Source organism: Xyrauchen texanus, chromosome 6 (genome assembly GCF_025860055.1).
Source record: "Xyrauchen texanus isolate HMW12.3.18 chromosome 6, RBS_HiC_50CHRs, whole genome shotgun sequence".
NCBI classification, from domain to species: domain Eukaryota; kingdom Metazoa; phylum Chordata; class Actinopteri; order Cypriniformes; family Catostomidae; genus Xyrauchen; species Xyrauchen texanus.
The window spans coordinates 21140810-21165728 of NC_068281.1; the positions used below are offsets into that span (position 1 = coordinate 21140810).

At 37.6% G+C, this 24919-nt stretch overlaps 2 protein-coding genes across 4 annotated transcripts in view; both read left to right on the forward strand.

Annotated features, from left to right (window-relative positions):
* LOC127645305 (myosin regulatory light chain 2, smooth muscle minor isoform) overlaps positions 1–24919 on the forward strand; it is a 352700-nt gene that overhangs the window by 246941 nt on the left and 80840 nt on the right. The window lies entirely within an intron of this gene.
* LOC127645295 (EMILIN-2-like) overlaps positions 17396–24919 on the forward strand; it is a 29269-nt gene continuing 21745 nt past the window's right edge. For all 3 annotated transcript variants that reach the window (XM_052128867.1, XM_052128866.1, XM_052128868.1), the window contains exons 1-4: positions 17396–17647; positions 18125–18250; positions 21220–21404; positions 21856–23757. In XM_052128867.1, the coding sequence (XP_051984827.1) occupies positions 17511–17647; positions 18125–18250; positions 21220–21404; positions 21856–23757 (2350 nt within the window). In that variant the 5' untranslated portion in view covers positions 17396–17510. The remainder of the gene's footprint in view (positions 17648–18124; positions 18251–21219; positions 21405–21855; positions 23758–24919) is intronic.

A 24919-nucleotide genomic window follows, 5' to 3' on the forward strand; every position in this document is an offset into this window, starting at 1 on the left:
CATATGTGCCGTCACACATATGTGACGGTTAATAACTGGGCCCCGCAGAGTAGCATCACTCATATGTGTTTCTGCAACAGTCAGTTACGTTATATGCTGCCAGATTCAAATCGGATTTTCCACTGGCTATGCTGGTCAAGCGTCTGTAGTTTACATTTGCTCAAACAGTTACTCATCCAGTCTTTTAAACCACAGAATACGTTTATTTTATATGCATACATCCAACTCGTCACCAAAGTACCATGATAAAAAGTTTAGAGCTTGTATACACAGTCAATACATCAAACATAACATCTTCCTCTGAGGCGTGGTGCCATTTGTTTACATTAGTAGTGGTTGTCATTCGTCAAACAAAAAGATTCTCAAAGAGTCTTTTCAAGCACATAATATGGAACATAAAATATGTTTATTTTATGTAACTAGCAGCCAAATTGTCACCAAAGTACCACTATAAGAGTTCACAGCTTGTATATGCACAGCCATCATATCTAAATGTAATCTTCCATGCACGCAGCCACGTCTATTTATTAGGTGCAGATAAAGATTTCACACAAACAGCAACTCAAAAAGTCTTTTCAGGCATATAATATGTGTATTTTCTAAACCAAACTATCACAAAAGCACCATGACAACAGTTTAAATCTAGTAAACTCACACTGAAAACATGCTGATCGAGCGTGATTATCCAATGAACGCAGCAAAGTCTGTTTACATTAGCGCTTATCACACACAAACACACATAAAATAAAAAAAATAGGACTGTCGATTTAACGTGTTAATTCAGTGCAATTAATGTTACAAAAAATAACACATTAAAAAAATTTACGCAATGAATCGCATGCCCACGGACCATAATAAGGAAGATTCCTGAGAAACGCAAGCTTGTAGTACCACCTGTTTACTCCAGAGGGCAGTAAATGCAATTTCAGCTCTATGAGCAACGCGCAGTTTATCCAGTGAAGAAAACACTTCAGTAGGCAGAACAACACAAACATGCATTATGTTCTTGCGTTCAAAACACTTGAAGGAGTGCACATGCGATCTAAGGGATCTCAAGATGTGTTTAAAGATTGAGTATTAAACTATATTTAACTTGACACAGTGACCTACACATTTTATGTTTATGACGCAACACACCCGAGACGTCTGATGTAGGTGTAAATTGACTGGGCCCTTAAACAAGCCCTAATAAGTCATTCATAGGTGGATTTCCCAAAATTGTAAGCACTGGCGCTAGCGAATGGTTCTGTTTGTTTGAGAATCACAGCCAGCTCAACCAGTGGCGCAAGACCAATGTCAGATAGGGAAATGTTCAGGAAACTTGTTTAAAAACAGTTATGATTGGTGCATATTATTGGAGATAAATATTTTAGTCCATTTTGCCATAAATTCTCCTCCCTGTTCAGTCAATCTCCACTTTAACTTTCACATTCTTCATCTTGTGTTTTTTGTGACTCACATTCTTCATGCATACGCCCCCAACTGGGTAGGAAGAAGAATTTCAAGCAAAAATGTACTTAAATATTGATCTGTTTCTCACCCACACCTATAATATCACTTCAGACAATATGGATTTAACCACTGGAGTCATATGGAAGAGCTGAAATATTCTTCTAAAAACTCTTAATTTGTATTCTTCAGAACAAAAAAAGTCATACACATTTGGGATGGTTGAAATGATCAAACAATCTTCATTTTTGGGTGAACTTTTCCTTTAAAATTGAAAAGCGATCAGTGTGCTCATGCCTCTGGATCAGAACGCCATAGAGACTTGGGGTGGGCTCATTTGACTCGGGCTAGTAAACAGCCATTTAGTAACTATCAGGTCACACTCTAGCAACCATCTATCAACATGACTCAGCCATATTTAGTTACCAGAACATGGTGGAGACATGGATCTTGCCCATGAGGCAGAAATTAAACAGAAATTGTTCCCCTCAAAAAAACCTGAAAGATTTACATTTTCCCTGGCTGATTTCAGTTCTAAAAATCAGCAAGCAGACAATGTAGGATGGTTTTGCTTCATCAAGTATTGATGTAACATGCCTGAACATGCTAAATAAAATGAGAAGATAACCATCTGTGTGTGTTAGGAAATATCTCTGTGAGCATGAGGCTTACACTGGCCTTTGACCTGCTGACATACAGTCAGCTGTAAACACACACACATCTGTGCAGTCACTTCCTCTGCAGCGCTCTACTGTTATGATTTTTCTTATTTTAATTGTGAACTAATGATCTACAGAACATGACACAAAGATATCAATTCCTGGAAATGAGACAGGAAAAGACCATAAAAGAGGAAACAGACAGATCACCACATAATAAGATAATCAAACTTTTGTATTTTTTGTGTTATCTGACATTTCAGATGCTGTGGCTTGACATAGCACAGTGATACCGTTGGATCAGTGATGTGGGAATGCATTAACCCTGCGCTCTCTGGCCGAGGGAGAGGAGCACTCCCAAGGGACAGTGACGCTGTGTTCTGCCAATGTTATTTCCTGGACAGATTGCACACTTATTGCATTTTGACCTGTTTGGCAGCCTGCTATTGATTTTTGAAGCATTACAGCAATATGAGGATGAAAGGGTTTCTCAGAGGGAAGGCTGCAATAAGCTTGTTTGCTACCTCTTCTCACTTCTTCTGGCTCTGTTGTCTTTGTGCTCCCAGGTCGATAAAATAAATTCTATGAAAATCTCTGAAATATTACCTGACAAGTGACTTCCTCTTTGGATCAGTGGGAATAGAAAGTTAATTAAATAAACACAGATCTCATTTCAATAAAACATAATGTCAATAAAACTTCATGGCCCAGTGCAGCTTTAACCTGTTGCTTGTTGTTGGATCAAGTCAAGTGTGCCTACCTCACTGTATTTCCCATCATCTGCCTGTCATTCTGTTCCGGTGTGTGCCAAAAATAGGATGGTATCCACAGAATGAACAAATGGTGTCTGTCTCCATGGAGCATTAGTTGGTCTTTAGCATGTATTATTGATTTGACTCTCCTAATCACTCTCTCTCTGCTGTCAGAAACCACATAGTAATGTGGGCAGACAAAGTGCTTAGAAAACATTCAGACATTTCCTTTGGCTGTCAATTTTGTTTTTGTAAACACTTGTCAGTTGTCTCTTTTTGACTGCAGTAATGTTTTCATGTCTTTAAGGTGTCGTTAACTTATTGTTCATGTCATCTTAGATTTACAGTGACACATAGTGATGTGGATGTAGCATCATTCAAAATCAGTAATTTCCAGTTACAGATGCCATTGTAGAATTTCACTATTCACAATCAACCGTGACTAATTTAATCCAAGACTGAAAGTGTCCAATAACAAGACGGTTACTGAGATTAGGCAAGTATTCAGATGGTCATGTGATTCTAAAATGGCAGCCCCCACAAGTGCACCCCTCCAACATGTAGAATAAAACAGCTTTTAAAAGGTTACTGATATGAGTCCTTATCTCATGTGAATTCTCATGATTTTATCCATACGTTTCAAAATTACAACACACTTCTTTAAAGCAAAACTTTAAGACAAAATTACTGAATGCACCTTTAAATACAAAATGACAACCACATGTAAGATAAAACATTATTTAAAAAATAGAATAAAAAATAAAAAAACTGTGAACATTTACATTTTGAAAAAAACTTTTATTTTCCTACTGCTTTGAAGGAATAGCTCATCCAAAAATGACAATTCTGTCATAATTTACTCACCCACATGTTGTTTTTTTGAACCTATATGACTTTTTATTCAAAACACAAGAAGAGGGTTTTAATGAATCACAAAGAGTCTTTGCCAGTTGTTCTTGCATAAACACATGCCACTTTGAATTAACTGATGTAAACATTTTAGCTGAAAATAGACTTATATTTTAGGTTGTTTCTCACCAAAAATTCTTTAAGTTTTAAAAGTGAAGCACTGTCCACTGCCACTGCATTCAAAAGACAAGCTGTGATATTTATAAAAACATTTTATGTTCCGCATAAGAAACAGTCAAACAGAATTGGGGTGTCATGGGACTAAATTATGAAAGAATTTCCATTATTGTGTGAACTATCCTTTTAATATAGCACACTAAAGAATATTGAGGTCTAATATCAACACTTTCCAGCTCTCCACTTAGTTGGCGGAGTTTAAATAAATGTTATACTATTGTTTAATTTGGGCATACAAGATCCAACGGTCCTGATGTCGCAGAAGATTTAAGGACATAAAACCTCACGGCATAAACTCACTGCCAAAAGCCCACTGAATCATGAGATATAGCAATCAATCCTCGGACGATATACTTCAAAGCTCTGAACATACCAAAGTCTAAAAAGACATTTTAGCCTGTGAGATGACAGCATCAAAATAATTTCAGCACACAGACAGATTCTTTTTCAACTGAAAGTGTCATGTTGCACCTGACCATACGCAAGATCTCTTTTTTGCATGACCGGAATCCATCACACTCTTTCAAGGCCTCACGTGATTCTCACTCAAAGCTTGATTCATCTGCACACATTTGCTTAGATATTTGATTAAATAGACAGAAAGCATAGTGTTGTTTGAGTATGAGGGGTTGTGGCTCTTTCAAAAGAATTCCACTTAATTGCAGCAATGAAGGAAAGCAAAGTCACGTCATGCCAGACTGTCCCAATAGTATCCATCTGCAGAGCCATATCACAGCAGATTCAGTCCAGAAGCACCAGGCCAGCGGTCTTAGGCCGGAAGTTAGGGTGGAGCAAATGACAAAACAACAACCATGGCGTAGAACACAGTGAGTTGTTTTCTTCGTAATATCTTAATAAATCTATCATTATTTTGTGAACAATGAATCTATATGTTAATGTTTATTTTTTATCTGCTTACTACTAAATCTGTAGGTGTGTTTCATGTTATTCTTATTGAAGCTCAAATTTATTTGACAAGCTTTACTAAATCAAATATTTTTCTAGGGACATTTCGATACTCTTCTGATTTTGTTTTGTAAATAGGCGTTCCAATAAAGTCACTGAAACTTTTTTATATTTCTGAATATAAATGGGTTGTTCCCTTTTGTTTTGTTTTATTTAGGCCTATGGTTTGTGAGTTTATGGTAGCCTACTAATACTCTTGAGTGCTGTACATATTTTGTTGCATTTGTTAAAAGTTCCCGAAATTGAGCAACGCGTGTGGTGTATTTTTCCCTTGTAGAAACATATTACGATTTTGAAAGGTCAAACATTACCTCAAATACATCAATGCAAAACCTGAACAAATTAAAATTGCACATTGGGTTGTTTGTCAATATATGTAGCACAGACATTTATATTTCCTTTGCTTTTCACAGATGTGGGTTGGGCTGTAGAGCATCACTCCATGTCTAATGTTTGCACTGAGCAACTTCAGTTTTAAGGAGAGCGATTCTGAAAATCATTCATGTTTGTAAACATAAACAGCATCCAACTTCAGCCAAAAAGCCACCAACCACCAGTGCAACAGTGCCCATGGAGGCAGTCCAAGAAACACCATCAACCATAAGTGCAACAGTTCCCACACCAGTGGTCAGAGACACAACATCAACCACCAGTGCCCATGCCAGCGGTCAGAGACACACAATGAACCACCAGTGCAGCAGTGCCCATGCCAGTGGTCAGAGGCACAACATAAACCAACAGTGCAACAGTGCCCACGCTAGCAATCAGAGAAACACCACCAACCACCAGTGTAACAGTGCATACGCCAGCAGTAAGAGAAACACCTCCAACCTCCATTGTAACAGTTAGAGGTCGGACGATTTTTTGCATTTTTTACATAATCGGCATCGGCCAATATCCACGCATATCAAGCTGATTATTAGGCAGGCGCATCTGTGGGCAGCCTAGTGTTGTTGTGGAACACGTGTTTGACGCACGCTGCCCCTAGAGTCATTTTCCAGCAGAGTGAGCAGACCTCATCCAGTGCCTAAGGAAGGAGCTAAGTTCCTTGGAGAAAACAGTAAGGGTTAAATTTGTATAACTTCTTTAGATTTAATTAAAAACTTTTGATATGTTACTGCCAACTTCAAGAAAAACGTGACAAACGCGATAGTTGACATGACGTTCGGCTACTTTGGATATTGATAGCGTAGTTGAATTTGCATTATCACAGCAGAAGTGTTGCTATCATGTCACAATAAGCAAGCAAGAATTTTGCAATTACAGACAGTGAATCTGAGACTTTTATTTGTTCTGTTTGTGTGTCTTATATTTGAGAGGGTTGTCACTCAATGCAGATAAATAAGTAATAAAAATATACCAACGCAGTATAGGCTATTGAAGGACTGGCTTTGGTAAGCTCGGACGTTATCGGTTCTGCTGTCGGTACTGGCGAAATTAAGAAAATACATTCTTTATTGCTATAAAGAGAAAGTTATTTTATCTCGCCAGCCATTTCTATGTATAATAATATGAAACCATTTGTCTGTGATGCAATTTAGCTATTCGCAGTCAGAGAGAGAGATCTCGCTCACGCGGTGCCACAGCGAGCACAACACGAGCCCTGCTTAATGAGTGACAGAACTAAACATTCAAACATAGCCTGGTTTAGATCTGTGATTATTAGTCTGATTTTATTTTAGATTTCGCCTTCCAAAGATTATAAAAAGAATATTTATACATAAGCCGCATTCTGTCTAGCACAACTTCCTTGCCTTCACAGCGGTGCACTGACATTCCTCCCTAAAACTCAAACTTAACATCAGAATCAGCACGTTCGGTGATTGTTGTAAAATGGTACTGTTGCTAAATTGCGGGACCCGTTTAATAATAAAAAGAGCGCAAGAGATACCGTTCCCAAGGCGGCGCGCGATCCGAAACACACCACACAAAGAGACAAGCAAACTATAGGCTACTTTGGGTTTCATGCGTCTAAACGATCAACTATACACAAAAATATGTGAGAATTCACTTAAACACAGTTTATGTCTTAAATGGACGTAGTTATGGAAATAGTTGGGGAGAAAATATGCTGCATCAGGAGCCTATTAGATCTGAACTCGGTCTTAAAGGGGAAGCTGTCTATTAAACGTGACGATTGAGCCATTACTGCGAATCAAACAACAAAATGCAAAGAGAAAATCACTTACAGCTCTTGAATGAATAACTTCTGCATTAATAAGCATTAATCTATCAATGATAAACTATGCAGTGTTATTTTACAATTGATTACTTTATTAGATTTCTTTTTAGACCACACCTGAACAGTAATGTTAGTAGACCTTCCTGAAATTAAATCACTGTGCCTATATAACGTTTATATTTGTGTATATATATATATATATATATATATATATATATATATATATATATATATATATATATATATATATATATATATAACAAAAGAACCGTTAAGAATACCGTTAAAGTACCGGATCGATAAGCAGTATCGGTAAGATAGTAATACCATTAAAACCTTAACGATACCCATCCCTAGTTATGCCTGTGCTTCTCTTGGATGCTCTGAATATTGGATTACGTGTCTGGATTGCCCCTTAATTAAAGCTGCATTTGGATCTCAACCTTCGTGTCTCGGAGCAGTTCAGTAACACCTGCTTTGTTTATTTAATATATTTGTTATACATTATTTATACAATATGTTTTTACATTATACATTTTTAATTTTAAGTGTACAAGTGCAGATTGGTCAAGTGTTCAATAAATGTATTTGTTGAGAAATGTTGTCTATCGTAAGTAATTATTTGTGTTACATTTTATCTTTCAAATAAAAGGTTCAAATAAGAGGTTAAAAACAAGCACATATCGGCCAAATATTGGCCAAAATAAATCGTCAGCATTAATCGGCCATCGGCCGACCCGGATTTCAAAAGATCGGCATCGGCCTGAAAAAACCAATATCGGTCGACCTCTAGTAACAGTGCTCACGCCAGCGGTCAGAGACACAACATCAACTATCAGTGCAACAGTGCCCACGACAGCGGTCAGAGGCACAACATCAACCAACAGGGCAACAGTGCCCACGCTAGCAGTAAGAGACACACCACCAACCATCAGTGTAACAGTGCACACGCCAGCAGTCAGAGAAACACCTCCAACCTCCATTGTAACAGTGCTCATGCCAACGGTCACAGTCACAACATCAACTACCAGTGGAACAGTGCCCACAACAGTGGTCAGATAAAAACCATCAACCACCAGTGGAACAGAGTCCACGCCAGTGGTCAGAGACACACCATTAAACAGTGTTCACACCAGTATTCAGAGACCAAAAACCAGAACTTTCCAGAGAGACCTTCACATTTCAATTTCTTTTTAGGGATGACATGGAAAAATGTTTCCTGGAATTACTTGATAAGATGGTCCTAAGAGTCAGTTGTTCTTTAGATGAGTTTTAATTTGTCAATTTTTTTGAGTGTTTCTGTTAAAATGTTGCTGTTGTTTAAATAATTAATTTAGTTCTATTTTAATCAATGTTAACATTTATTATTAGTTTTCTAATTGTTCAATGTAAATTTTTTCCAGACTTTGAAATTGCATGTTTATATGACATTAAATGTGGTGGCGTAGTGGCTAAAGCACAGGGTTGTTAATCAGGGCTGTTAATCAGAAAGTTGTTGGTTCAAACCCCACGGCCACCACCATTGTGTCCTTGAGCAAGGCACTTAACTCCAGGTTGCTCTGGGGGGATTGTCCCTGTAATAATTGCACTGTAAGTTGCTTTGGATAAAAGCGTCTGCCAAATGTATAAATGTAAATGTCCATGCTTTGATCCTTTCTTAAGTACTATTTGTAACATTGTGAACATGAAGAAAATCATATTATCTTATATAAAATAGTAAAATGGGTAACACTTTGAAATAAGGTTCCATTTGTTAACATAAGTTTACTAAATTTGTTAACATGAATAAAAATTAGCAATACATTTGTAGCATTTGTTAATTATGTATATTAATGTTAACATTTACCAAAATATTTTTCAAATGAAAAGTTGTATATGTTAACATTATGCACTATGAACTAACAATGAACAATTCTGTGTGCATCCATTAACATTACCAAGATTAATAAATAATTGTTAAAAATATAGTTCATTGTTTGTTCATGATACATAGGAATGTTAATGAATGGAACCTTGTTGAAAACTGTTACCATTAAATATGTAAGGTAGTCATCAAATTGAAATCGATGTGAAAACAGCACATTTTAAATCTAATAAAGCAATCAGAAATAAGAAATTACGCTTCAAAACTGTATGTGGAACAAGCATCGATCCGGAAATTGCTGTGGCTCCATTAGCTCCGCCCTAACCTCCTGCCTGAAACTGCTGTCCTGGAACTGCTGTGATGTATTGTTCCGCGGCTCTGTAGATAGATATTTCTGGACTGTGCAAGGTTATCTCTTCATCCAACACCTGGAAGCAGCAAATAAAAGAGAGAGAGTTTTTTTTATGCCCGAGTCAAAACATTTTTTTAAGATGAATGCATTTTAACAGGTCAACTCTGTGGTCAAAAATGTGCATAATTACATTTATAGTTGATGAAATCTGAGGGTGAAAGATACAGCTACATAATTCAACAGGATGCATATAAGGTAACAAATGCCTTCAGAAAAGAAAGTGCTAATGACATGGAGGAGTGACAATGTGAGTGCTGTGAAAATGTGTGGGAGAAGAGGTTTAAAACAATGCAGATGAACCGATGATGGATTTGCTGAGTTTTTCAAACTGAAACATTATGAATACAATGCAGCATATGAATAATCCACAAAAATTTCCCTGGAATTTATTCACCACCATCAACACACACATCTATACTCACAAGGCCGCCGAGCAGACAGATTATATACAAATAATTAGAGCACCGGATAATATACAGTACTGTGCAAATGCTTTAGGCACTTACTGTTTCACAAAAATATTTGTCTTAAGATGGTTATTTATATCTTCAGCTTTAGTGTGTCAATAGGAAAAATACATTTTAGACTCCCAAACATTACTTTAGCAAATAAAAAAAGATTAGAATAGAAGAACAGGGAGCCCTGTAACAGATGTCATGGCCCTCACAAAGCCCCCCACTGAACATTGAGTCAGTCTGGGATTTCAAGAATAGACAGAAGCAATTGAGACAGCCTAAACAGATAGAAGAACTGTGGAAAATTCTCCAAGAAACTTGGTATATCCTATCTGCCAACAACTAATAAAAAACTGTGTCCTTGTGTAAGTAGGAGAATTGGGTCTGTTTTAAAAGAAAAGGTGGCCACACCAAATATTGATTTAGCTTTTTTATGTTTACTGGACTTTGTATGATGTTCATTGATAAATGAAAACTATATATGGCATTATTTTTGAAGACATCCTCACTATGCAACATTTTTCACAAGTGCCTAAAACTTTTACACAATAACATAAGAATGGATGAATGTTTTCCATATTAGATGAAGGAAGCTGATGACAAACAACTCTCAGGACATGAGTAGAATCCCGTGTTCAGTAGGGGTAGGCAGATCAATCATAAAATATCGAAATTTTCGATACTGATGTTGAATCGAGAGGATTGATACTCGATACTAAAGTCAAAAAACATCGATGCTACAATAGATTATTTGGATGCTGTCACTCAAATACATTTAGGTTTTTGTAGTCTGAACAGGACAAAAACACATTACATTTTTACAAGCCTCATCCAAACCACATTCGTAGGTGGTATTGAATCTGATTCAAATCAGATTTTTCTTAATACGTCTCAGTGTGAATGGTCCGATCGGATTTCTTGTTGGGTTTTTTCATAATTTGCTGTGCACGACGGTTGCTATACATCAGGTTTTGTGACGATAAAACATACTCTGAATGGCATAATTAATGCCTTCACAGAGCACTTCGAAATGTAATACAATAATAATGGCCACGCAGTAGGATAGTTACAAACAGAATTTTCAATAAAAATGATTTCAAAAGTGAATTCAGCCTGTTTTATTACACATTTCAGCACTACAAAACTCTCACAATGGAAGGTAAAGTCTTTAGGGAAAAGGACATAGAGATCATCACTTCTGAATGAAACACACCCATACTGGCTGTCATTTATATGTTACAGGACACACAAAGCACTGCAAACCTCTTATAATAATGCAGACATTGGCTTAACCTACCCAGAGGGATGTGCTAAGGTGTAGTAACCCATACTGGTTGTGAGAAACCACAATGTGATAAAGAATTGCAATATGGGACTCTTGAGCATTTTGAGGGTTCGCCCCATCCAACACAATTTAGTGTATAAAAAGTCACAAAACTAAGTATTTGAACCTCATAATTAAACACAAAATGAGGGGAAAAACTGCAAAAAGGTTAATTTTTTGAAAAAAGTACCCCCCTTCCATTAGGCTGGCTACGGGCCGGAATATGGGACACAAAGCCTTCAATACAGGATGTTTCATTCTCTGCTAAAATGCAGGACCCCAAGATAAAAGGCATCTTGTATGGTATGTCGTAATTTTGGCCAAAATACAGGACCTCCCCGTTAAAACGGGCAGCAACAGAAGCAACAAACATTGCATATGCCACCTCTCCCACTTTGAAGCCGTTGTCTGTGAAGAGAGTTCATATTTGGATACTGCCCTCATGAAAAGCATAATCAATGGTAAAACATCTATCGCTAAAATATCATGCATGTGGTGATTATACACAAGTTTGCTGTGTTACCATGACAACCAATGTGGATGTGATAGCAAAAGCGACTGTAGTCTGAACAGAAAAAATCTGATCTGGCCAAATAATTGCAGTTTGGACAGTCACTCAAAAAAAACTATAACTATAACCAAATAGTGCACGACTGGAGCCATTTCTCCTCCTGCTCCACTTAATGCACAGCAATGCTGAAAGACACATGCAGTCACAAAACTTTAGTTTTTTACCATCTCCAAGCAGTCACAGACAGCACTCACATTTGATATATATATATATATATATATATATATATATATATATATATATATATATATATATATATATATATTTATTAATATTGTTTTTAAATGTATTTATTTGATCAAATATTTTTTCTTAAATTAGCTGTTACATGATATAAAATGATATGTTGTTAATAAATGATAAACATAAATATGACTTGCAGTTTAGGCCCATAAATAAATATAAAGTTAAATGACAAAAATTACTAATTTTATCCTCAGACATCAAAATAGAAATCATTTTAATAAAGGTATCGTATTAGTTTTGATATCGGCTGAAGGGGCCGGTGTTACCCCTGTCTCTTCAGCCTATTGATGAGTTGAATACATTCACTAACACATTTTTTAATCAAAAGGAAATCATTGTCTTCTTAACCATGTGCATTTATTATAATTATGATTGTTACAGGTAATTTGTGTATTTGACCACTGAGGAGTGACTGAGGGTCTGATTCATGTCAGGAATGCAGTAACAGTGCTTACTCGTTTAGCCTGGATACAGACGATATAATTGTGAGTTGTAATTATTCATTGATCATTGATCAAATGTTTTAGGTGAAGAATTAACTTTCTGTTCCCTTTCACCCATAAATATTCTGAATCTGCAGGCCCTAAAACTGGGAACAGATGACCTGAAGAGAAGAGCACTCTCAATTTATTACTCACCTCTGACCCTTATCTGTGGTTCTGAATAATCAATGTTATGTCTCTAAATAACATATTTTGCAAAGATCAACAGTTCACCATGTTTGGGTGGTTTCCATAAATATCTGTATGGTTAACATATCAGAAGCCTGTAAACCGGTTAACATGATGTTGATTAATTTGCACATGCCTGTAATCCAAGCTCGCGGATAGATCCTCTACTCATTTTCTGTTTCTGTCTTTTACCAATGGAAATGTGGAGAATTTTGCCTTCAGTAAACTCTCTCAACTGAGTGAAACTCAACTTTGACTCCTGACCATCATTGTTCATACTGGTCTCTTTACTGGAAATAGCTGTAAACTGCAATACTGGCCTTGATAGTACTTGGTATCAGATCGAAAAGAAAATAAATCGTATCATCCATCCCTGTTCAGATGATCAAGAGAGTAATTCTGACAAGAGGAGATTAATGAACTGTATGTTGCAACACCTCAAACAAAAGATGTTTCAAAAGACTTGAAAATAAAAACATTATATGTTACAAATGATTCATTGTCTAAATGCTCTTGGTGCAATACATTATCTCTGCACTCAATCAACCCAAATAGATGCCCGTGCCCTTTGCTTCTCTTGTTATAGTTAGAAAGTCCTATAAATTCAGTTCAGCCATGCTATTTCTTCAGTTGCTGACAGGGATCTTGCCTCCCTGATGTAATCTCACCTCATTAACAATTTAGGTGACGAGATGTCATGGCCCTTATAAAGAATTCATGAGTAAGGCTTATGGCCATATTAACATTTTAGAGCCGGTAAATTACATTAAATATATGTCTGTTTGTCAGTGTGTGAGACGAGGGAAAGAGAAACTCCTTTGTTATTTCTCATGCACAAAGATATGTAGTTCTTCTTCATCTTCTTGAGTGGGTGCAAACACCAAGCCAATTTCACACACACATTATATTTGAAACTATCCTCCCATGCGGCACAATACTTCCTTGAGAAGGACTTAAAGAATTCAACCTAGAAAGGTTATCTAGAGTGTCCCACTAATTAGATTACATTTACATCTATGCAGAATTTTGCTGAATTAAAGTAGCTCCATGAATCACTCGAAAGAGCGCAAGACCCCAAAGAACACAGGGCTGTTTTCAGCCCTTTGTTCACATGGAGTTAGATGCTTTCCATTACCTCGCCATAAACAGCGTGAGAGTCTCCGTCTCAGCGGCTACCGTTGACACCCACCTGCCTGAGAGGGGGCGTAGCGCTGAGAGGAGAATTTTAACACAAACAACAGTCACAAGACAAATAGCCACAGAACAAAAAACACATCGAGGTGATGGTGTGGGCACAGACTGGTGCCGCAGAAGTGTGCGAGCTCGGTCAGTCTGTGGGCCAATCTGTGGCGCCGCATCCTGGCAGGGAAGACGCAGCCTTGTGTGGTGACTCACCTCTCTGTCAGGACAGCGGCATTATGGCACAGTGAGTGTGTAGCGGTGATCACACCCACAAATTACATGGAAACTCAGCTCACTTTCTTCACTGAGACAGCAGTGTGCAGGGCAGAGGTGTGCCACCCCTACCTACTGCCTGATTGAGGTTTAGTGTGCACGCAAAATGATGTGTTTTGCTGCAGAGGTGTGAAAAGGGGCCTTTTATAATCAAGCATTTTAAGTCTGTCACAAGATCGCCAACACTGTAAAAAGTGGTAACTTGTTACCTTAAAGGAATATGCCGTTTTCAATATAGGCTAAGTTAAGCTCAATCAATAGCATGTGGCATAATGTTGATTACCACAAAAAAAAAAAAACTATTTCAACTTGTCCCTCCTTTTCTTAAAAAAGAAGCACAAATCTGGGATACAGCGAGGCACCTACAATAGAAGTAAATGGAGCCAATACGTAAACGTTAAAATACTGTTTCAAAATCAGCCTATAGTCACAAGACGTAAATAATTTGCGTGTTAACACGATTTTAATGTGATAAAATTGCTTACTAACCTTTTCTCTGCAAAGTTATATAAAGTCTCTCTAGCAAGTCAGTCCACTGTCGGCCATCTTTGGAACGCTCTCGGGAGGCTATTTCCAGTCAAGCAGTAAAATCTGACAACACTAGTATCATAAATTATGCTTCATTACCTCATAATTAGTAACTAATGCGCATGTGCGTTCTCGAGTTGATTGACAGGCGATGTCTTTATCTAAAAGGTGATTGGCTGTTTTACCTGTATGGCTGTTCTTTTATTAAGTATTGCGGTAATCAACATTATGCCATAAATGCTGTCGTTTAAGCTTAACTTGTATTGAACCTGGACTTTAAGGAGCTATTTCTACCCAACCTTAGTCTCATTTTGTTGGTGTAGCCTATTAGGTTCATGTTGATAAAGCGATGATAAATAATGTTTTTTGACTTGAATACAAACAGTTTAAATTAGATGTTACCACATGAAGCAGATTTTTTAGGTTAACCATTTTTTCAGTGCACTTTGCAATAACAGCATGATCTAAAAATGCATTATGGATATTGTTTAGGCTATCTTAAAAAAGGAGTAAAGCCAATAGTTCCAAACAATTTTTGTACTGCCATCTGGTAAACATCTTTAGCCATATGTGATAGTTAATTTTGGATTTTTATCATATACTATATTAATTAAATAAAGCCTATAGAGTTTAAATCTTAATATATTATAATCAGAGTTTTGTGGGAATTGGTAAAGAAACTGAATACCTTAAACTTTTGATCAGAACTTTCGACAGTTAAATGTCTGTCTGTCTGCATGCATGAGATACTGTAAATAACTGTTTTGTGAATGCATTTTATTATTATTCAATTCGGTGATCTCAAGTTAATAAAACACTAATTTTTATTTATTACATGAGGTCTTGTCGCATGTGTGTATGATAAATTACATTGTTACCTACGCAATAAATGAGATGCAACAGCATGATTTCGTAAGCAGAGAAGCTTCACACTCATAGCGCTCTATGACGTTGTGCATAAAAGTTTGTATGGGTGTACACTGCCCTCTCTTGGTAACTGAACACACGGTCCAAGGTTTCGAGGCCAGTCAAAGCGAATACAAATGCAGAAGTACGCTTATCTCCCCGCGTTCAATAACTGATTGTTTGTTTTAATTTAATCACATTTGATTAACCCATTAACATTTATTCAGAATAGACTTAATAACTGCATCTGCTGTGATTTAATCACGTGTGATGTTGGACAAGTTTGGCCTTCTCTTCATCACTATTTGCTTGACATTGGTGACAGTGAATAAATAAAAGGCAAACATTTTTCTGATGTGTGTAAAGCGTCAGTCATAAACAATACTATCTAGGCTGCTCAGGAGTGCATAAATGATTTGGGCTCTGAAGTTAGGGTAATTTCTACAGTTCGGTGACTTTCTGGCTTTGAAACTTACGTAAAACAACATAGTCTACCCTACCTGTAAAGGTAGCCTATCTTTATTTGTATCATTAAAGGGACATGTTAAAGATTGTACAGGGGGGCCTGGGTAGAATAGCAAGTATTGATGCTGCCTACCACACCTGGATTCATGAGTTTTAATCCAGGGTGTGCTGAGTGACTCCAGCCAGGTCTCCTAAGCAACCAAATTGGCCTGGAGTCATATGGGGTAACCTCCTTGTGGTTGCGATTAGTGGTTCTCACTCACAATTGTACAAATCATAATTTGAAAATTACATTCTTTTTTTCCTATATCTTTCTAAAACAGGAAAGAAAGCAGACATGTATGGTGACGTGGGCGATGTCTGAGAAGAAGGATTCCCGGAGAGGAAGAACGTTAAGGATTGACACCTGTGGGAAATCACCTCTTACAGCTGATTTGTGTTGAGCTAAAGAGGGATAAAAGGGCATTCCAAACCACAAGGGAGAGAGAGAGACCGCGTGCGTGCGCAGACCGAGTGTATTAGACAAAAATGTGTGTGCAGTAAAAAGCTTATGTGGATTGTTTACCCGGCTCCTTCCTCCTTGACGAAGTAGCAAGAAACCTGTCATGATTGACCTAACATCACAAAATAATGAAAAATATAACAGAAAAGCACACTTCAAATAACTCCAGCATTATTTTGCTGAGTGGCTTATGGCTGATTTAATAACATGATAGATCTTTAATTAAAGGTCAGTAAAGTATTGTGACATAAATGAGTGGACACACAAACACCACTAGTATTAATTACGCATTTACCCCAAAAAATAATACATGATTTTGAGAGAATGTAATTAACACTTAAATTAATGGAAAAAGATTTTAGACATTTTATTATTTAGCTCAAATTTTTCACAAATATGTAACAGTTTCATATCAGGGACACGTGAAAACTACACTAGTGCAAGAAATTAAATGATTTAACTTATTTAAATTTGGACTTAAATTTCTATCTACCAGGAATACGGATACCAGGAAAACGTTTGTTTCTTAAGGTTCTTTACCCAATGCAGGCAAAGAACAGCATTTCATAATGACAATTGCGATAGTGGGACAGATTGTGTAGTCAACTTTATTAATCCTAAACAAATTTACAGCATTTGTCTTAACTGGTCTCTTAATTTGGTTAGTTTGAGTCTGCATGAGCATCTAGTAATAGTTTCTTGTAACAGAGATAAAAGGCAGATGTTTTCAATTTACCACGGAAACTCATTTAAAACAAGCATGGTTGGGTATGTAGGGGCGCTATTGTTTTTTTTTTTTTTGGTCACTTGCCCTACCCCCATCTTTCGGATAGGCGGCGGATTGAACCCCTGTAGTCTAGAGTCCACCTTCATTTCTTCGGACTTGTTCGAACTTTGTAAAACTTGGAAGTTACTTGAACGCGCTCTCTTTATTCTGTGGCCTTTTCTGGGCTGACACGCGTAAAGACTTTTCACACCCTGATACGTTGTAGGTTTTTACTTTTTCTTTTTCAAACAATGAATTGCGAACAAACTTTCTTTGGTGTACAGTTTACAGTTTTCTTTATGATAAGCTTTTCTCTCACTCATGGATATCCGGCAAGCCTGTTCGCGGGTAACGCATATTCAGGAACAGTTCATAGGCACAGAAATAAGTGAGTAACTCAATATGCTAAATAAATGTTAACTAATGTATTTTTTTATTTTTTAAACCGAAATTAGATTAGATATAGGCTATGTAGGCCTACCTGTCTGTATGTATATCGTTAATGATTTAACTTTGCATGTTTATAAACATGTAGAAAATAAAAACGACACTTTTATTTTAATATGATGCGGTTCTTTTTGTATCGCTAAAGCAACGAGAAACAAGGTCAAATATTTGCTTTCATTTTAAATTAAACTTTATAGCGTTTTCACTTCAACACAACTGTCACGTGTCTAAATCGCTCCGCTTGCAATATGATGGGATGTGCACAAAAATTAACGCTCATTGCCAGACTGTCAGCCGTCTGTGATGAAAAATGTAGGCTGAAAATAATATTCATGTCATAATGTATCATGGGCAATGACATAATTATCAACTTGTAAAAATAATGTTTTTAATGCCGCCCCCCATTCATTTTTAACAGAAACTGGTGCGCATTTATTGTCCAAAAGAACGTAAGTTGCGCAGTTCAAGGCAGTGTGGAAAGTTACGTTGAGCCTGAAGCTGCGCGCTGTCCGGAGCATCCGTCCGACTGTGAGCAACAAGTGATGTAAGTACCTCGAGAGACCGGGAGGCGCGTTTGTAAGTATTGATGTTAGGTAGTTCTCATGCTCCTTATGGACTCAAAAGAGACGGTCCATACGCCAATCCATAACACGCCAATAAAAGGGGCAATGTTAGCTAGACTTGATAATGCAGTTTCTTTACTCTGGATTGGGTCATAAGAACCCAGGGACATGCCATGTTGACATTTTAAGACTGGTGCAAGGTAGCTATGGGAAATCCAATGTGGATTGAATTGATTATGTAGCTGGGATGGTGCTTGCAATGAGATTTGAGCCAAGTAAATAACAGACGTAATTAGAAAGTTCTGGTTGCAATTTAGACAAAAGTCCCCCCAACAAAGGATTCTGCAGCATTACCCTAAAACCAGATGCAGGCCTAATGTATTTTTCTGTATCAAAATCTTGAGAATGCTTTGACGTCCTATATCTCATATGCATCCGATGTTGTGACGAGTGGCACCACAGGCCTGTTTACTATATTGTTTTTTGTATTTGTTTTTTGACATCCAAATGAAATGTCACAAACAAGAAGTTTATAATATTTCAGGTGTTATTTGAAATTATTTTCTTTTAACATTGGTTAAGATTTCTCAGTCAGTACTGATTCTGTGCCAAAAAATAAAGTGCAAGATTTATTCTGAATATGAATATTTCTATCTGGTCATGAATATGTAAACTTATGTGCAAGGCATCAGACCTTAAAATTCATTTTACGGTTTGTGTACATGCTTGGTCGTTGTTTTACTCATTTGAGGCAAATAAATGGAACAGCAATGCAGATTACTTTGTTTGCTTACAAACTTTCCCTGGTTTCAGATCACTGACAGGAAAATGTCTTGTTTTTTATTATAATGTAATAAACTTTTCACTTAAATAGCCAGTTAACGGCATTCCTTTATTCCCCTGAAAGGCCTGGACTTGAATTTTATGTGAACAGAAGTGGGATGTTGTCAGAAATTTTACTCACAAATTTGAAAACCGAAGTTTATACCTGCTGCACCTCTACTGACAAAGAACATTTTATAAATGGTTGATAGCATGGAAAACCTGTTGAGCCAGACAAGGGTTTAATTGGTACAATATGTAAAGTGTGAAAGTTATTATACAGTATTAATAACTTATTTTACATTAAATTGTATTTGTAATTTTGGCATACACAGACATTCCAAACTTTATTTTAAGGTCGTTTTGAGTAACCAGTGGATTGCTAATCTAATATTTTGGATAATTAATTTACAAAATTAAACATTAAATTTAAATTCATTCAAGATTGTCAAATGTGGTGAGGCGTGAACTCCCACGTTTGGACTAGAATTACTTTGCTGTCAACAAAAGGAACTGATTTTAATCAGTTTACTCAACTTTTTGTGGTTCAAGAACTAGAATGATTGCACTTCTAATTGCAGCATTATTCATCCATGGTAACAAGATCAACATCATTAAGTGAAGCTGAACAGTCTTAAGGCCCTGACACACCAAACCAATGTCAAAGAACTAGTGGCAACAAAAGCTGACTGTGGTGTCACCTCACGTCACCTGCGTCTGGGCCAAAAAGTTGCTCTTGAACACACCACAAAGACTCAAGTCAAGTCAAATTTTATTTCTATAGCACATTTAAAAACAACAGAGCTGCGCCAAAGTGCTGTACAATATTACAATATGCAATTTAAAAGCATTGAAATAGACAAGGCAAAAGACAGGTTTATACATATAGCACCTGATATAATTCATTCAAAAGATTCATATACAATCAATCAAGCAGTTTATTTAAAAGCACTAGAGAATAAATACGTTTTAAGAGCCGATTTAAAACTTATTAGTGTCGGAGCAGACCTCACAGTGAAGGGCAGACTGTTCCAGAGCTTAGGAGCAGCGGCAGAGAAGGCCCGACCACCCTTGGTTTTGCAGCGAAAGCGTGGAACAGTTAAAAGAAGCTGATTATACGATCTAAGATTTCTTTGGGGAGTGTACATAGTCAGTAAATCACATATGTATGTTGGTGTAGCACCGGATAGCGCTTTGTACACCAAAACTGCAATTTTAAAATCAATTCTGAACTTAACTGGGATACACCTAATAGCCAACTAGCACATGTGTTCTGCGCCTGCATGAGTGGAAATAACTTTCCAAACCAGCAGGTGGCAGTAGTCTATTCGTCATTCAAAAAAGAAACCGGAAGAGCTAGCACTGCGGATGTACAAACCATAAACAAAGCAGCACTTGCTTATCATTTTCACACCAAAGTTTCTTCATTCCAGACGGCCAAGTCGTTATGAAAATATTCACGTCAAGTCAAATTCCTTTATTGTCACTCAACCTATACACAAGTGCAACAGTGGGTGAAAGTCTTGGGTGCAGTTCCAAGCAACATATAAGTATGACAATTACAATAAATGCTCGCATGAGATGAAGATGAAAAATTAGCTTTTTGTGTTTGTGCCCTCTTGACTTCATCATTTGCTTGCTTTCGTCATTTCCGTTTTTCTTCTCGTGCATTGGTTCGCTAAGCTGAACAGCCAATCAGACTCCGCTGCTGATTTAACATGATCAATCGGCCGAAAAGCCGCCAACAGAGGGGGGTCAGACTAGAGCCAACGGTGCGGAACACACAGCAAAAACTAGGCCAAAGATGCTCAACAATGGCCAACATTGGCCAACGGTGTGTGTCACAGCCTTTAAACAGACAAAGCCAGAAGACTCTTCTAATTAATCCCTCCCATTCTGTTGACAAGTTGATACTTGTCTTTACCTTTACTTTAATCTTGTAATTTCATGAACCATTACTCAAGGTTCCAGTTAATAGCACTATGTGGCTTAAGGCATAAGTGGCTTAAGTTCTTCTAAACTGCTCTGCTTTGATAAAATCTGTTTTTAAACGAATGTGGAGTCAAAGAGTTTGTTTGTTTTTACCTTTTAATTAATGTAAAAGACCATCTTAATCATGTATTTTCAGATACAGGACTCGGTTTCGACCCACTTATAAGATAGCATACAAGATTGTGACTGAGCTAGAATGGAGGTGCTGCCCAGGATACCAGGGTCCAGACTGCAGAGAACTTAAAAGCTCTCCAAACAGACAGACAGTATATCCACAGTCACACCCACAGCCCCATTCTGGACAAACTCGAACGGCACAAAGTAGGACATATTTCTAAAAAAAAATTAAATAAATTACTTTTCATTTATTTGAATTTTAGAGGAAGATTTTCATATTAGGACATCACCACATTATTCATCATTCATTTACATTCCCTCATGTTGTTCCAAACCTTTATGACATTCTTCTGTGAAATACAAAAGGAGATGTTAGGCAGAATGTTAGGAACTGACAGTCTCAGTCACCATTCACTTTATGGGAAAAAATATGCAATGAAAGAGAATGGCGACTGAGGCTAACAGTCTGCCTAACATCTTCTTTTGTGTTTCAAAGAAGATAGAATGTCATACAAATTATGACTGAATTTTATTTCTGGGTGAACTATCCCTTTAATATGATTAGCTTCTTCTAATATGAATAAATTGTTCTCACATAGATGTTTGCTATGAATGCATTCACATTTATTCAGCTGTTTTTATTTTGTTACAATAGGGCCAGAGCAGCGAGAAACAGGACAATATGATGTCAGACGTGGAGTTGACAAAACACGTATGTTAGAGGAAGAAGTACAGCGTCTCTCTCAGACAGTGCTGGATCTTCAAGCAGCCATGACAGGTATGGCAGAGAACCTGCGCACAGACTTACAGGAGGACACGAGCAAGATGCTTATTACTCTGCTCAATGACCGGAATGCACCAGACAGTGCGCGAACAGGAGGCATTGAGGAGAGTGTCATGCATCTGGATGGCCACCAGGCCACGAGAGGCCACACCCATGGGGAAAGGGAACTTGAGACAGTGCTGGCCAGACTCAATGATATGACCGATGCTCTTAAAAGCAAGGGTGAAAAACTTGAGGAACTGTGGGAAACAGTGACCGGCCATGATGGGCAGATCCGAATGCTTATGGATACCTCTCAAGGCCTAGAATTAACTGGTGCTGACTCCCCTGACGTAGACATCCTTCAGACCTATATTGATGAAAAATTTGAGATGCTCAAAAAGGAGCTTGTTGGAAACATGGAGGACCATATGGCCAAGTTGAAAAGTGCATGTGATGATAAGCTACAATCTCTTCAAAAGACATGTGAAGAAGGACGAGAAAGCGGCTATGTTAGTCTTACCGATCTGGTGCACAACAAGGAATCTGAGCTTAGAAAGGAGATCCGTGCACTGCGATTGGATTTGTCCATGTCAGATGGTGTAGCTCGCACAAACCACCAAATAACTGATGTAAAAGACGATAGTGACTACAATGACTTGAGGCGGAAACTTGATCGAGTGGCAGATGCTCATCGTGTCCTTAATGCCAGAGTAGACAATGAGCTAGAACATCTGTCCACGTTGAAAATAGAAGACATGCTTGGTTCACGTATAGTGGACCTAGAAGACAGGATGAATGTAACTGAGCGAAACGCAGAGACTTATTGTTTCTATGTGGATGAGAAACTTACCAAGCAAATTACGGATGATGCAACTATTCTGCGTCAACTCCTGGATGAGAAGCTGAACGCTATGCAGGATCAGTTCACTGCAATGCTGATTGAGATGAGCAACAACTCCTTCCCAGGGATGTTTAGTGATTCTGTTGATGCACTGCAAACTCAGGTTAACTCGAATAAGTACATTATACAGGGTTTGGAGGACAAGTTTAACGCCATTGGACGGATATACTCAGCCAATGGCAAAACCAACCTACACACTGATTCCCAAAAACCAGAAGGTATGGACAGTCTTATAAAGGACGTGAGACTCTGCAGAAATGACTTGGACGATTTGCGTTCTGATTTTGTGAACAATGTAGCAAAACTTCATACATTGGAGGATAGAATTGATAGGATGTCACCTGAGAAACTGCTCAGAGGACATGCGCAGGACACCCACCGAAGGATTAATGCATTGACTGAAAACGTTAATGGCTTGACTGGAGCTATAACAGGATTGGGAGATACGTTGAGCAAATTTAGCCAAGACCTTCACAATTTAAAATCAACATGTTGCCAGGCAGGACAGGTAAATGTTCCTAATGTTTGGGCTGAAAGCAGCCCAAGTCGCAGTCAGATTGAGGAGCTACGAGACAAGCTGGACACACTGAATGCACGAGTAACCACAGAGTTGAGCGTGTGTAAGTTCAACACTGCTGGAGTAGCTGAGGGTGTGTCTGCAGTGGATAACAGGGTGACTGCTCTGGAGAAGATTTGTGGACTGCTTGATGGTGGGACAAATATACAGGGCCTTTCAAGGAATTTGGAAAAGCAAATGGCACAGATAAACACCACTCTAGTTAGTTATTCAGGGGACATCACTGCTCTTCAGAACTCCCTTCTGAATTTTCAAAGCCAGCTTGCAGAAATGGCTAAGCAGATTCTCAGGGACCATGTACAAAAAGAACAAGGTAAGCATTCAAATATTAAAGGGATATGTTGTTCCAACTTCATATGACTTTCTTTCTTCTGTGGAACACAAAATGAGATGTTAGGCAGAATGATTGCTTCAGTCACCATAAATTGTCATCATATAGAAAAAATATTCAATAAAAGTGAATGGTTACTGAGGCTGTTGGTCCCTAAGATTCTAACATTTTGTTCTATGGATGAAATGAAGTCAAACAGGTTTGGAACAATATTAAAGGTGAGTAAAGGATGACAGAATGAAAATTTTTAGTTGAACTATCCCTTTAAGAATAAAAATTTAAGGATTTTAGTCAGTTATTGGTGGAAAATGGAAACTGAATTATTGCCACAAAAGCATTCAAAATCAGCTTTTGTATTTGGTTTTGGTTAGGTCTAATATTTAAACTTTGATGACTACTGTTATGTTATTTTTATTACTACCAAATATAGTGCTTTCATTAATCAAAGAGCTTCAAGTCAATGAGATGCCATGTCTGTCAGTGGAACCTCTTGCCATACTTAACCAATAAGGGAATACATACATACATACAATAACCTGAATGCCCACAAGCTGTTGAGAGGCAGGGGGCCTGTGAAGATTTCCTTTACCAAATGTAAGTGCTTGTAATAAGTCAAAACAACAGTTAGTCTCTCTGGAATTAACCCTGTTGCCTTTTACCGTCAGTTAGTTGATGTACTCTTAGTTAGTGAGCAACTTGATCTAGCATAGTTTGTTAAAGGGATAGTTCATCCAAAAATGACAATTCTGTCATCATTTACTCACCCTCATGTTGCTTCAAACCCATATGACTTATATCTCTCTTCCAAGGAACACAAAGGGAAATGATAGGGAGAATGTTAGCTTCAGTCACCATTCACTTTTATTAAATGAAAAAACTATGCTCGACAGAAGAAAGTCAAAAAAGTTTAATCCTTTGGTCTTTATCACTACCGTTTAACCTCTGGTGAGAGACTATGTGATATGTTTCACTGAAAACTCCCACCAAATTGTGTAGATTTGTGTGCAGCGTAATGCATTTATATGTTTCCATCGTTGGTGGGGGTAATTGCTTGTTTTGATTATTGGGGGGTGGGGGTGGTACATCCACCATCCCTCCTGGAATCTTCGCCCCTGCTTCCACCACTACTAATGATTGCAAGCCA